Source organism: Falco naumanni, chromosome 5 (assembly GCF_017639655.2).
Source record: "Falco naumanni isolate bFalNau1 chromosome 5, bFalNau1.pat, whole genome shotgun sequence".
Classification (NCBI taxonomy): domain Eukaryota; kingdom Metazoa; phylum Chordata; class Aves; order Falconiformes; family Falconidae; genus Falco; species Falco naumanni.
In genome coordinates this window covers 60,684,004-60,698,930 of record NC_054058.1, presented here as the reverse complement: position 1 = coordinate 60,698,930, position 14,927 = coordinate 60,684,004, and the positions used below count along the sequence as shown (strand labels likewise).

General features: G+C 38.4%; 1 protein-coding gene across 4 annotated transcripts in view; it reads right to left on the bottom strand.

Moving 5' to 3' along the window:
* The window catches only part of NAV3 (neuron navigator 3), a 273,383-nt gene that overhangs the window by 124,659 nt on the left and 133,797 nt on the right, over positions 1-14,927 (bottom strand). For all 4 annotated transcript variants that reach the window (XM_040596077.1, XM_040596078.1, XM_040596079.1 and 1 more), the window contains exons 8-9: positions 11,687-12,725; positions 1,765-1,880 (exon numbers count right to left, since the gene is read on the bottom strand). In XM_040596077.1, the coding sequence (XP_040452011.1) occupies positions 1,765-1,880; positions 11,687-12,725 (1,155 nt within the window). The remainder of the gene's footprint in view (positions 1-1,764; positions 1,881-11,686; positions 12,726-14,927) is intronic.

Genomic DNA, 14,927 nt, shown 5'->3' with positions numbered 1-14,927 from the left:
ATGACCTGGTGACAGATCACCAAATGTAGGCAAATATTTATTCAGCAAATGTAGTACTTGATCCATTCATTCTTTTTCCTGCCAAGAGTCAATTATGGGTGACACACAACTATTTTTCTCTGTATACAGTATACTATTGACCACATTTTCCCAGTAGTTCTGCTTTCCTGCCTGTTATGTCAGTCAACTTCTAATGACAGAGTCTGAAAAATCCGATTAGAAACATCTCTGATGTCTACTGCCCTTTATGTTATTTTCTTCTTTTTGATGTTGTTCCATTTCTGTTCAGAACAATAAAAGGCCATGAGACATGATGTCCCATTTGATCATTTCAGCAGGTACTGAATCAATATAATTTTTTTTTTAGCATCTCTACGGATAAGTCCTTGAAGCATCATTTGATTTCTGTAAGTGTTTCAATTATACGCTTTATACATGCAAGACCAATGAATCTGGTTTCTAGCATAATCAAAAATAATTTTTATTTTAACAGGCATGCGTCACCTCCAGGGAAAATTTCACCATGTTTCTTGGTGACATATTTATCACAAAAGCTGGCTGTGCAAATAAGGGATGGTAAACTCAGAAAACTTCCAAACGGACTGAGACAAACCAGGCAAAACCTCAGCTTCAATATGAGTCAGCAAAATGCCAAGGCAGTCCCACAAAGCTTGGGCATCTGATTTCCCTTCTGGTGCAGAGATAATTTTAGACTGATATGTCAAATTAGTGCTTTGAGTTATAGCCTGTGTAAGAAGAACCACATGCCTGGCTATAAATCTATTTGAATGTTAAAAACTTGGAGTAAAAGAGCAGAACTACAGGGGAACACAGTGGGACAGGATTTCACCTTTTATTTGCATAAAAAATGACAATAAGAGTAAGGATGATAATAATGCTAATAATAATTAAAAAACAAACTGAAACAAGAACAAGAACAACCAAAAAAAAAAAAAAAAAAAAAGAAAACTCAATCAAAACCCCAACAAAACAGCTCTGGCAAAGATTCCTTTTGAAAGTAGTCCCACACAATCCTGCAGTTCAATTTGGTCCTGATTGAGTAAGACAGCTGTGACGCACTTTGCATCCGTAGACAGAGTTATGGCCAGATCGCAGGCTAATGTAAATCAGCATGGCTCTGCTGACTTCAAAGATATCATTCCAATATGATTTAAAAAAAAAAAAAATAAATCCTTTCACATTTGTAACCTAATAAGGACTTTACTCCAGGTATACAAGGAATTCCAGAAAACAACTTTTAGCAGCTAGGCTTTAGCAGCATCTTAAAAGTCAGGTACAATAGTAAGGACTTGTTCATTTTCTGAATTTAGATTCATTTATAAAGACAAAATATATCTTATGTAATTTATGTCTCAGTTCTGATGTTAGGATTAAATTTGATGATCTTTAAACGCAACAGTGTCAAACATTCTGAAGTCAGCTTTCCACTGCTCCTCTTGGAACATTCAGTATGACTGAAAAATAATAATGACTTGAAACCCTAGCTTGTGAAAGCCCAGTTTCTGCACAAGTTTCTGCACAAGTTTCTGAAATGATGAAAAAGACATTTGAACAGAAGGAGCCAGTTCAGATAAGAGAACTGTGCACTTGAAGCACTAACCATGCACGACCCAAATTTTCTGCATACTTAATACCACTCATGAATAGAGGTCAGAAGCATTATTTCAACCCATCGCAAAACTCCTGGTAAGACACAGATGTAAATAAAGAAGTTACAGCTTCTCCTGACTTATTGTTACTTACCAGATATCTCCTCTAGGCACTGTTTGGCAGTCTTACTGAATGACAAATCCATTTTAGTAGGACTGGTGCAGGAGTCAGCAGGTGGTAAAGAGGTACTGTCATTTTCTGAGAGAGTTCTGAAATCAAGCAAGAAGATTATTATTATCTGTCGTTCATGTATTAATGGAAACAGATGTAATTTGCATTTCCATCTAGTATCATATCGCTATGTGGTGAAAATACCATGAATGTCACATTCTTACTGTGTTAGTTTGACTCCAGCTATACTGATTTGCAAGCAGGTAAGAGCTCTCTCTGTCTCTTCAGGAGCAACTCACAGTTAATGCTGGGACATTTGGAGCCATTTTGTTTCCTTGCTTTTTCTCTGCAAGTGCTGTCAACCAGTTATAGGCAGAATCCATTTAAATTGGTTAAGTCACATCCCTGCACATATATATAAGGGAAATGAAAACTTGTAATTGCTAAAATATTAAGCAAGAAAGGCCATGTGGGAAGAAGCTTATGCAAGGCTGGTATGGAAATCTGGCCCAGATATTTAAATCTATGTGCAGCTTCTTTTGATAATGCACCTTATGTAACTCTGGGGAAATGAGATAATCAAGTTTTTCCATCAACTTGCTAACAAATAGCCTATATTTCCTTTGATAGTATATTTCTGTGGATATCATTGATAAATTATAATGGGTACCCTTTGTTAAGCACATTTATTTGCTGTTGCATAATGGTAAATAGCAAGAAATACATGAGCACATGGATTGTAATGCAAAATAGATCACACAATTACCACGTCTTAAGGAACAGCTGTAGCAACTAGTTTACACAGGAACTGCTGAACTATGATGCTATTAAATAGCAACATGCACCACATTTGTATACAGTAAAAGAATACATCTAAAGATATACTAGCCACTTTTTGAAATAAAATGGAAAAAAGTCTTCACTTAGAGTCTGAATTCTTCCAGCTTTCCTGACATCAATAGCACAGTCTTCTGACTCTTAAAAGACTAGTGAAATAGTTATATCCTAATTTTAAAATGTTATGTTTATAGCTCAATTTTCAAAATTCACCATAGAGTGTTTGCAATGACCAACTAAACTGTAAACACAAATATTTAACTGTGTGATGAATGCATATTTTATAAATGTCACTGATACAAGAATGACTTATCTCTCAAAATAATTTTATGGCAACTTATTTTATGAAATAACTTTCCAGTTAACATTTTCTTCAGAGTTACTTACTGAATGGATTTGCTCAGTAATTCATTTCAGTAACTGAGGGAGCAGATATCTGAACACACAACACAAGTACTGTCATGGTGGAATCCATTGATTAGAATCGCTCAACTCTGCCTCTACTTACACAGAAATAGAAATGCAAATGATGTCTGATTTGATGCACTGTCTTACCACTTTCTGTACTTTTGGGATGCTGGAAATGGACAACTGCTCTATAAAAAACTGAGGTTTGTTCTTATGTAGCATTTCTTTCTGTCACACACTACTGGAAATGCAAGCTCAACAAGTGTTGCAGGGCTATGTCCTACTGACCTTGAATATAATTTAACATATGGTGCTTGAGGACAGCGTCTTAAGTAAAAAAACACCTACTCTATCTCTCCACAATGAACAAATATAAAAATTCCACAGTCCCACCTGCTTTTCCATATTGCTTCAAATCATGAAAATGAATGGGGTATGTGTACTTTCACTGAAAGCCACTTTGAGAGGCCATGAATGTTTATGAGTATTCCTTCTGGGTTTAGTGCTGAGGCTTAGTGCTGGATCAGTCCAGGGCAAACTATCAGCCCCCCCAAAAAAATCTCAGAAAAAGGCACCTATAATAGTAGCAAAGGTAATTGAAGTGTCTGCAGTCTCTTTGCTAAACCCATATCACAGAACTGCCAGGGCTGGAAGCAGAGTGAGGCTGGAATTTAAGAGGAACACTGGAAAAGAGTAGATTGCTTTTGGTCTTGTAGGAAGAGCGCCTTGCCAGGTGGGTGCAGTTCAAGTATTCTTAGCATTGTCCACAAAATGTATACGGAGTTTACATCTCCGTCTGTCTCTGGTTAGAAACAAAAAGAGATCTTTCTGACTGTATGGCATTGCATTCCTGATCATACAACTGTTCAATCATCAATCACTGCATCAACACAGAAGGGTGATGCAAACCCTTCCCTGAGTGACCAAGAGCCTTATATGTAAGCTATCTTCTAAGAGAGGATAGAAAAGATCCATTTCTGTTTGTATCGACCGACATCTGTCATCAAAAAAGGACTAAGTGGTCTGGACCACCATTGGTCACCAGTACCCAACATTTGCACTGATTCTTCATCCAGTGAATAGGGACAGGTAAAACTGAAATTCAATGATCTAGATCGCCCTCTGGCAGTGACTACTGCCTGTAAAGTCAATACAGACCAAAACAGATCTCATTATTAACTGTATGGGAACACATACTTATGTTAAAAGAGTTGGATCTCCCTCCAAGAGTAGAAACAAGTAAGGAGCGACTTACAGCAACTAAGCAAATTTCAGCGTAGGTGCATCTGTTTACTTAAAACAACAATGAATACAAGTTTTCACTTGTTCATAACTTCGCTTGCCCAGGTCACACCAAGACTTTTAGAGATATACTAAATACCAGTTAAAGCACATTTTCATTCTTCAACATTTTGTTGTCTGGTTTTCCATTTTCAAAAATCTGATGCAGCTATAACTAGGAAGGTAAGCTGAAAAACACTGTGAGAAGAGTCACTTGCAAAGATTTCCTTTCCCAGTTTTAAAATCAGATAGGTGGGATTAATTGCAGCACAGAATTCAGTTTGTGGAACTTAAAATAGAATTAGAATCTAAAACTTAAAAATAATGAATAGCTAAGATGATATAACACTAATAATTTTAAAGTGTTTGATTTAATTTGTAGAAAAACCATGGACGCACAAACAAAATGTAAATATGATGCAGTTTGCTCAATTTCATAGGCTGCCTGAAATAACAGATCTAAGAAGCGTGAACTGTTGGGTTTATCTCACCTGAAACCTGAAAGTTTAAATATAACATAAAATAAATATGATTTGCTACCAAAACAAAAAAATAAGCTGCTACACTGACTTCATTCAGCAATCTTACGTTTAATTTGGTACAAATTACAATGATTCCAACTATTTGAGGCAACAACAGAAATCCCACACAGGACTATGGATTTTGTAGCAGTCTAAGTTCTGCTTACTTGAGAAAACTGGTTATTTATTGTGGAAGTGATGGGCCAAAAGTCAGCTGCCTAGACCTTTGACAGCTGTGATTAAGGCACACAAGGGGGAACCTCGGGACGGGGCTCTCATTGACAGCTTTTCTCCCACCAGGTCTCCACTGGGTTGCCAACTGCCAGCACTTCTACAGCAGCCCTGCTGTTTTGGTGTATGATGGCCAAGTCCCTGCTTTTTTTCTGGAGTCAAGCTTAGTCCAGATGGGCTGAGAATAGTCTAGGGGTGAAAGACTTCCAAGTAAAATCACATAGGAGCCTCAGCTCCTGGGGAGCAAGGAGGTGCAGGTATAGACTGGGTGCCTAAAACTTCAAGTCCCTTTGTTCTAGGCCTGCCACAGGTTTTGATACATTGGAGCAAGCAAGCAGATACCTCTTTGCTTAGCTCAAGCATTCTAATTTTAAAAAAAGGTGAAATTATGAGGTTTGTCTTCCCCTATACTTCTGGCTTTTACTTCTTTCTGTGGGACATATTAATCCTATGAATGACTCAACTGATCTCAGCAGGACCACAGCACATATTAAGCTCAAGGAAAGGAAACAGCAAATTAAAAGATCTTCTCATTAACCTTACACATTGGACTTAATGAACGTCCTTCTATCCCCTACCTATTCACAGACCATTGCCTTGCCTTGAAAAAACTTAAATTCTTGCATCTGTCTTGATATCAAGGAAAGTGGAAAGAATTTCAGTTTAGTCAAAGTAACCCCAGTGATATTTCCTCCAGTGCTGTGCATCTGCAGCACAGATTAATTTAGGCAACTGTCATGAAAACAGGACAATCTGTTTTCTGTTTTAATCATAGCAGTCAGAGAATACATTTATCCCCAACCCACTGAGTTACATGCTACATATTCGTAAGAGCATCAGACTCACTTAATGGGACAAATCGTGTCCTTAATCACACCTGCACAGCTCATTCAGTTTGATTAAAATGAGCCTGTACAGGAGTAATTAAGAAGAGAATCTCGAACACTACTTAATAAGCTGTCTTTAACACCATCAGTCATTTCCTGTCTCTAATGAAATAGCCAATCTTTGATAAACACAGATAACATCAAAGATCTGTTTGGTTTTTACTCGACATTCCAAAAGACATCAGATGAATGTGCTGGGGTTTTTTTCCGACATCTCTCTGAGGTGCAACTGTCTTGAATGTGTATCACTGTCAGTGTAACAGACTGGCAGGGCCACATCTGGAATATCAGCAGTTTGATCACCCATGTTTAAGACGTGTGAGTTAAATTGGGAACAGCTGCAGGGGAGGGCTACAACCATGTTTACAGGGAAGAAACCCTTCTGAGAGAAAAGAGATGATTTAGCCTTGCAAAAGAGAAGGCAGGGGATGGATTATTCCCTTACATATTTAAAAAGAGTGATCAAACACAGGGCAAACAAGTTAAAGGATGATATTAAGAAAGTAATGAATGTATGCAATCTTGTCATGTGGGTTGTAAACAATTTCTAATAATGATAGGAATGAACCTTCTCATTGGAGTAGTGGGGATTAAATAGTTTAAAATAAAACGTGGTTGGTTTATGAAAGGGTTAATATTATTGTCAGTGATGGAAGACTGAACAGAATACCCTTTTTGGTCTTTTATCCTACATTTTACTGATTATTTAGTCAAAGGAGTAAGGCCACACTTGTCTGTATGGCAACTGAAACACATAACTTCAGATTGTAAACAGCAAGCAACTGAATTATCAAGCTAGTGTTTCAAGTCAGGTTTAATCAAGTATGTGTTTATAATGATTTCTTCACTTACAATACTTCTTCCCATCTTTTAGGGCAACATCTCTACACTGGAAAAATTTCTTGCACAATTACTTGAGAATCAAGCATGAGAAAAAAAGGAGGATTTTTCTAAACACTGTTTTTGTTCAAAGTAAAACTGGTAAGTGGTCATGTTTAGCGCTGCCTGCAATTGCAAAGTGTTGGTGGTGTCTGTTGTTTCACAACAGTAATGTAAACAACGGAAACCAATAAAGCAATGCAGTATAACTTTGAATCATCACGTTCTTAAAGAAAGAGTTGCAGAATGTTTACCGGACCATCTAATAACAAACACAATTAACTGATAGCATGGTTTTCCCTGAAAATTTTAACTACAAGAAGTAGCTTCTGGTCATTAAAACTGGATGCAAATATGGCTTCAACAAACCCTGCAGATGCTGTGTTTGCAGGTTCCTTGAAGAATAGTCTATTTTTTTTTTCCCAAAGCCAGTACAAGAACATCCTGAACAGGCAGCTGGAATTGAATTTCACTGTGCCTCCAGAGGTGCAACCAAATTATTTCCTCCATTCCATCTGTCACCGTTCTGCACTTCCCATACATCCTTGAAACTATGGTCTAGTAATAGAATTGTTTCAATCACCATATAGGAAAGGAGATAGAAAGAAGATTTTAGTACCTAGTGACACATTACTTATTATACTGGTATTTCCTTTCTCTGCCTCTATCTAGTGAACACTTCAGTCCTCACAGAATCATAAAGTAACTTAGATCAGAAAGATGCTCTAGATGTCATCTAGTCTAATGACCTGCTCAAAGCAGGTCTGGTTACATTAAGTTGTTCAGGGTCTCATTTGGTTGGGTCTCAAACACGTCTGAGGACAGAGCTTCCACAATCTCTCTGAGCAGCCTGCTCCAGTGTTTCACCACCCTCAGGGTAAGATGTATTTTTTTCTAACTTTTAATCAGCATCTCCCCTGCTGTAACTTGCATCTGTTACTTCTTACCCTTTCACTTTGCAATTCAGAGAAAAGTCTGACCCCATCTTCTCTACAACAACCTATTAGGTAGCTGAAATCACCAGTTTCTTATTCTTCAGGGACAAAAGGAGTGCCAAACCGTTTTTTGTAGTCCAGCATTGACACTGAAAGAATATCTCTGCAAGGTCTCAATTCAGACAGTGTTGAAACTTCTTCCAGATGTTGCTATCATTAAACTAAAAACTTAGCTGAAGAACTGAAATTTAAGCAATGCACAACATAGAAGTAGAGCTCAGGACGATGGGTGGTCAGCTAATTCTCTGTGGTAGTTTCTATACTTCCAATATTTCAGGCAATAAGCAATCCCTGAGCACCGCAGCCCCGGGATTTGAGCACTTCAGATTCTATATTCCAGCCATGGAAAAGAGACCTGCTAGGCTCCTGCACTGGTTACTGGAAGAGTCAATAAAATAAAACTGCAGTACATGCACCCAGTTACAACTCAACATTCTATTAAAATATTCCTTTGGTGTTTGAGAAAATTAGCAGCAGATGTTAATTGTCAATGTCACATACTTCATGTAGGGTTATAATGATTTACGTCAGCTAAGGATTTGGCCCATGGTGTGAGGTGATATTTGTGTTACTCCTGGGACTGTTATGTTTCCCATTTTATGGAAATAATGCAAACTTACACAATTTGGCTTACGAAAAATAAAGCAATGATTGCATACAACAGGCTCTTCTTTGTGCAAGAAAATGTTTGCAATTACAGGTTCTGTTACACTTTTGAGCAACGTGTAGGAAAGCTAAGAACTCCAAATACTGAGCAATTAACCTGTTATTCTCCTGCTAAGGTTTTAGGAGAAAGATTCAGACTTTTTTTTCTTTTCATTAATACCTTTTTTTCCCTGTTTTCACTGTAACCTAGCAAGCACTAAATTTCTGTGTTGCTCTTCTCCACCTGAAATTTAAACACCACTAGGCAGATAACAATGGCCAATTTCAACAGAAGCCTAAGGGGACTCTGGCAGGCAACACAATTTCCATCTTCCTCCAATTCTGTCTGTGTAGAAGAATGCATGATTTAAAGTAGTGGCTGGTGTACTTTAAACAATTATACCATCTCTTACACCCTCATTTTGTTTTTTCTGCTGTATCTTTCTTATCAAGCTTTCTGGCAACTAAATTACATCTGCTTCAGCCTTTCTTATATCAGTTGGACCCTACAGTCAACTTCAGAGGGAACACATAACGGGCTGTAAATAACACATTCACAACTGCATTTGAAAATAAAAAAATCACTTGTTGAGGAGGATGGAAGAATTCAAATTATACCCATTTAGTTTATCTCAAATGCAACTCTGACTTGATTAGTTGCTACTAATCTTTGAAGAGGAGTAGTAGTCCCATATGAATTTCCATGCCATAGTGTTTAAGAGGCTTAAAAATTCAATGTGATATCAGATAGTATAAAGGACCGAGAGTGCAAAGCTGAAGAGTGCAATATACCATTTCAGAACCTCCTAGCGAAACGGTATTTTCTATTAACTGTCCATTAATAAAAATACACAACTCCTTGAATACATGAGTGTTGATAACTATTACAGCATTGCATTCCCTGTTTAAACAAAGTACATGCCAGCATCAAAGAAACTCTTTGGAACACTTCTGTTTACTCACAAATCTACTGAAATAGACTCTTGGGTAATAATCAAACATTGCAAAATACATGATATTTGCAAGTATTAACAACGACCCAGAAAAAGCACTCATTCACTTATCCTTGTGCTAAGAGCCTAAACTGATCACAGCAGTACACTGCCAAATACTGCAGTATTCTGCAGGATTGTTGAGAAAATGCACTGCAGTTTTGCTAAATTATATTGAAATTTTCTAAAGGACAGCAGTACAAACGCAGAGCCCAGATATTCCTTCCAGCTGTAAAAAAAAACCTTGTTAGTCTGAATGATAATTCTTGTTTATTAACTCAATGATCTATAAAGTTGTTCTAGCAGCTAAGAAGCGCACCTGAAAATTCTGTGTATAAACTGTGGCGACTGCTCAGAAAACAGTTATGTTTAAGAACAAGAAAATGTAAATACAGTACCTCAGCTTCATGCACACTTCCAATTGCCACATGTTCACAAAAATAGATATGCTAACTGTGGAAATTTCAATATTTTATCCTTGGTTATATTTATATTTTATGAAATTATTCTGTACTATTACAAAGCCCTTGCGAGTGGTAAGGAATGTAGTTACTGTGTATTTTGGGGTCAGATTCTGCTCTCAGTTGCAGAGGCACATCACTGAAGTAACCTCATCAATGTCGGTCTATTACTCTGAGTTCATGGCATTCTGAGATCAGACCTCGGCTCTGAGAATTTGATTTTCATGTGAGATTTGATATCAAATACAGTCTGCTTTGCTGTCTGTTTGAAGCAAACAGGTGATTATGAATACCAGATTTTACTGGAAGATGCATGCTTCCATCGCCCTTTAGAATTCAAAATATATTTTGCTTCATGATGAAGCTTAAAAGAATGATAAGATATCTCCATCATGCAATGGAATGCCACCGATATGTGGAAAAAATTGCCATTAAATAGCACATGCATCTGCAGACAAAGCATAGCTTATTTTTCTCTCTCCTAATATACGCACCCTAACGCATATGTAGGCCATCTTATGCATCAACTTGTCTGCATCACTGAGGTTATTCCAGACAGTTATAAAGAAACATGCATATTAAGCACATTCAGTGATAGACATAATTGAAACTCAAGAGGCTACCCATTGCGTATTAGAATAAACATAACCTAGATTATGCCTTTTCCCCCTCCCATACGTTTTTCTGAACTACTTTTGTTCATAATTAACTTAAACAGTTTATCACTCATCCAGATTGGGTTTGAAGCTATGTTTAGTTGTGTGTAATGATATATATACTCCCTCAGAGTCTACTTCAGCACCTCTTTAATCTTTAGCCAAGACTATCTAGAGTACTACTCACTAACGAACACCGCCAGTATATTTTGCTTGATAATGTATTTGTCATTTTATCAGATGTTAAATTTACCCACAACTGTAGCTAAAGCCCTTCAACAGCTGACATCTGAAATCATTACTCAAACTGGCCTGCCAGTCTTTCTACACTTACTCTGTCTTCTGAGCTGTACGACAATGAAAACTCCCAGCTTCTCTTCAGTTGCTCTATCAAATAGCAAAATAAATTCAGCCAAAGGTGGATGCATTTAACTGTTCATTCATCTATTCCAGAGCATTGGCCATCAGAAGAGCTTGTATAACCTGTACAATATAACTGTCTCCATGGAGCTAATCTATACATAGTTCACATATAAAACTAAACAGAAAAAGGACGTGCAAACAGCAACCTTTTCTCTCTGCCCAATACATTGAAATATTTTTGAATATTTGCAAAAGTTTGTGTATGGTTTTTCTACTAATACTAAATAGTACTATTTCATACTCTGAAAGATCAGTAGTTTATTTTAGGATTTTTAAAGAGAGCAGCATATTTTAAGCAAATATTATTGAATATCAGCAGATAAATGTTGAGGTTCTTAAAATGCAAACAGGAATATTCGCACTAGAAATCTGACTCAGCCGTGACCTTTCAAAAGCAGTACAGGGAATGCATCATGTGATTTGTATTTCTAATCAAAAGATCCTGAATTTTAAATGGCAAATATTTGCAGGGGATTGCTTTTGTACAAGGTAGAGACTCAAGAGTTCTTGGAAGAAATTGTTCATACAGTAACATAAATTAAAAAATAACATTAAGAAAACATGTGCATGATGCAGTGATAGAAACTGTGAGACAAGAAGCATAACAGCGTGATTCACAATTACTCCACTTGCTTTAGCTCTCTTTCCTAAATGGTAACACAACACGAATTTCCCTCCGTGACCTTACCTATAAATGAAAGGGGCTACTGTGGCAGTGTTGGGGTGACTGTATTGCTGTTGCTGAGGAAGCTGGACAACACCATTTCCCGTGCCTTGGCCACTGCTTGCAACCATCGAGGCTGACAGAGCCGTGGAGGACCCCGGGGTGAGAGCTGTGCTTGGTTCTTTCCCTTCAGAAGAAGCAAAACCAGAGGAAGGAGAAGCCTTCTCACTAAGTTGAGATTTTGGTGTTGATTGGGACTGGTTTCCTTTTGTAGTCCTCAGTTTTTCAACCTCCTTACTTCCCGTGCATGTGGATGAAGCACTCTGCTTTGCTGTTGGCACCTTCGAACCAGGTTTTGGGATCCCACTGGAAGATGGTATTAAACTTTCCTTCTTGGCTGCTGTTGTCTTGCTTCCCTTTGGGATTAAGCTTGCAATTTTTGAGCTCTTCTTTGTAGATGTTTCAGTGACCTGGTCCTTCTCCTCCTTGACTGTTCTCTCAGTGCAAACTTTGTTTTTGTCCCTGTTCTTTTCCTCTTTGTCCTTTGGCTGTAGCAAAGACTTTTTATTGCTGAGATTTTTGCTTCCAGCTTTCGGAGGGGTTAACTTCGGTGATACTTTAGGACTGCTACTTGTGGAGCCGCCGCTGTTCACCCCAGTGCTTAAGACATCCATTTCACCACACTCTGAAAAGGTATCATCCTCTCTTCCACTGTCACTAGGTCCTGAGCTCAGTGACAAAGGGGGTCGCAGAGCAGTCCTAGCATTAACCAGCTTGAATTTTTCCAGCATAGATTTTTGTCCAGATGAAGGGGGCTTCACGCCTTCAGAAGGGGGTGGCTTGAGCCTGTCTGAAGATGGAGTAGGGGAGGTTGCGGGACTAGGCTGCTTCACAGACAGCATGGTAGAGGTTGCACTGTGTTTGACATTCATGGATTTGCTGCGCCAAGGCTTGCTGGCACTTGGAGAGGGTATGGCAGAGACCTGCTGCTGCCCGGTGCTGGTGGGATGCTGCACATTTCCATTCATGCCTGCAGATGGATGAGGGCCTTTTGGGGAATCTCCTTGAAAAAACCAGAAAGAACCATAATGGTACAGTTATTCTCCCATGTCCTGCTTGAAGGTGATACCATACTCCTCAGGCATTCAAAACACAGTTACACATGATTTATAATAAACATAATTTACATGTGCATGGAACATGAATGTTCTCAACCAAAAATGCCTTTTTTCTCCCTCACCATCACGGTGTTGTCCAACACTTCTGTGAGCTCAGGACAGCTTTGGAAACACCTTCTTTGTAACCGTTTCATTATGCAAATTAAACCTTCCAGTTTAAAGATTCTATATTTACTAAGTCATACAGAAATTCTTCCAATCACATGTTAATAATCACACACTGAAACATAGAAGAAAAGAGAATGCTACAATACCTGAAGAAAAAAAAAACCCAACAGAGATGGTTTTAATGTTTAGTGAAAGCAAAGTATGTGCTAGAAAGCTAAGGTTTTGGGTGGGAGGAGGAGGACTGAGTATGATCAGTATTCATAAAAGTAAAAAACAGCAAGTAACTATAGGGTTTTTTTCTTTTAAGTACAGTTAACAACCTTTAGTAGCTGACTTCAGGAACTTAACCCAGTACACTTTCACAGGTTGGAAAAAATTTATCAGTGATTTAACCAGTGTCAGTACTTGAAAGTTACAGTGATATGTCATCTACATTGGTACAGCGTCAATATTTGTTTTCTGCCTGAAGCTCAGGTAGATACAGAAGGCTCGTTTACATGGCTTGGTTACCTTCACTTCATTATCTTGTCCAGGAACTCCAGCAAACCTTCAGAGTGAATGACAGCAAGATTCCTGCAACAATCAAGCTATGCTAACTGACAACCATGATTTTCAAAAAAGTCATCTAGCCTCATTAAGCAAAAGAGACCAATGCACAAAAGGGTTAAGCTCTTCTGTATGAAGCTCATATTTCCAAGGCATATCTGAGTATCTAAACTCTGGAGCACCAGCAAAATGAAGTGGTAATGGCAATCAAATATGTGTAGCTATTTCAGCGAATGACATTTTATTTTAGTGTATTTATCTTGTCTTTCCATTCAGTCTTGGGACAGCCAGTGAATTAGGCCTATAGTATTTAAAATTCAGACCTATAAGAAAGCCCATGAGACATGCAATGCAAATATAGTTAATTAAATGGCAGAAAGTGCCTGATGTGTTGCATACATACATGAAACTAACGTCATGTCTTGCCCCACCCCCCGTCTGACTAATACAGCAAATGAGGACAAGGAAGACATTTGTCCCTTCAGCACAGAGTTCTGCATCACTTTCATTTTTGCAGTCTCAGCCCTAAGGCCCTAGTATGGATCAGACTACCAGCCTGGAAGTCTGAAGGCCACTAATACACATAGGAATGGGAGGGTTTTGAGCATCCTCAAAGGGGAGCTGTAAGAGAACGCAAACATAGCAAAATTTACTTTTTAAAATAGCATTAAGAAAAATAATTAGAAAAAAAAATCCAAACAAAAGTAACACGATAAATGTAACAACTTTTTCTTGCTTAACACTATGAACAACTGGACTCCATCAGGACAATCACCTCCACCTTCAATGGAAGCTGTATAATTACATCTGCCCAGAGTTTTTTGTGTGCTCCTTAGCCTGATATGCAAACTTCACAGGGCTAAATGAGCTCAATCCACCTTCACAGGAGGTTTCAAGCAGCTCTGCTGCATTCAGTTACTAGGCAAGAAAACATTAACTGGTAAGGGTTACCCCACAGCATTTTTGGGGACAGGTAAGATTACAGCTTATTCCCCAGGCTCCAGGCAGTACCATGCACAAAGAGCACCTTTGGTGGGCAGCTGCAGAGCTGACCCCTCCCTTGTGAACAAAGCAGTTGTGACTGAGGCCCTGCTATTTTCTGGTGAGCCTCAGATCCTGGAAGAGAGCCTGGGGCCAACAACAGCTGTTGGAAATTACTGCAGCCCTCAGGCTTCCTTAATTTATACCAGGGATCAGCCTCGTGGATGACAGCCCAGGACTGGGTGTGCACAAGGACTTTGTTGCACACGTCCTGCCTTGCACTAAGATTGCCTTAATTACAAGGGAGGATTTAGGGTCTTCATCTATCCCAATAGTTTTGCAGAACAATTCGTTGTAAGACTATGCAAAGCTAATGCAGAATACACGTAACAATCTGTGAACAGTGGGATGCCACTACCCTCTGTTGCATTAATTTTGTTACATTTGTATGG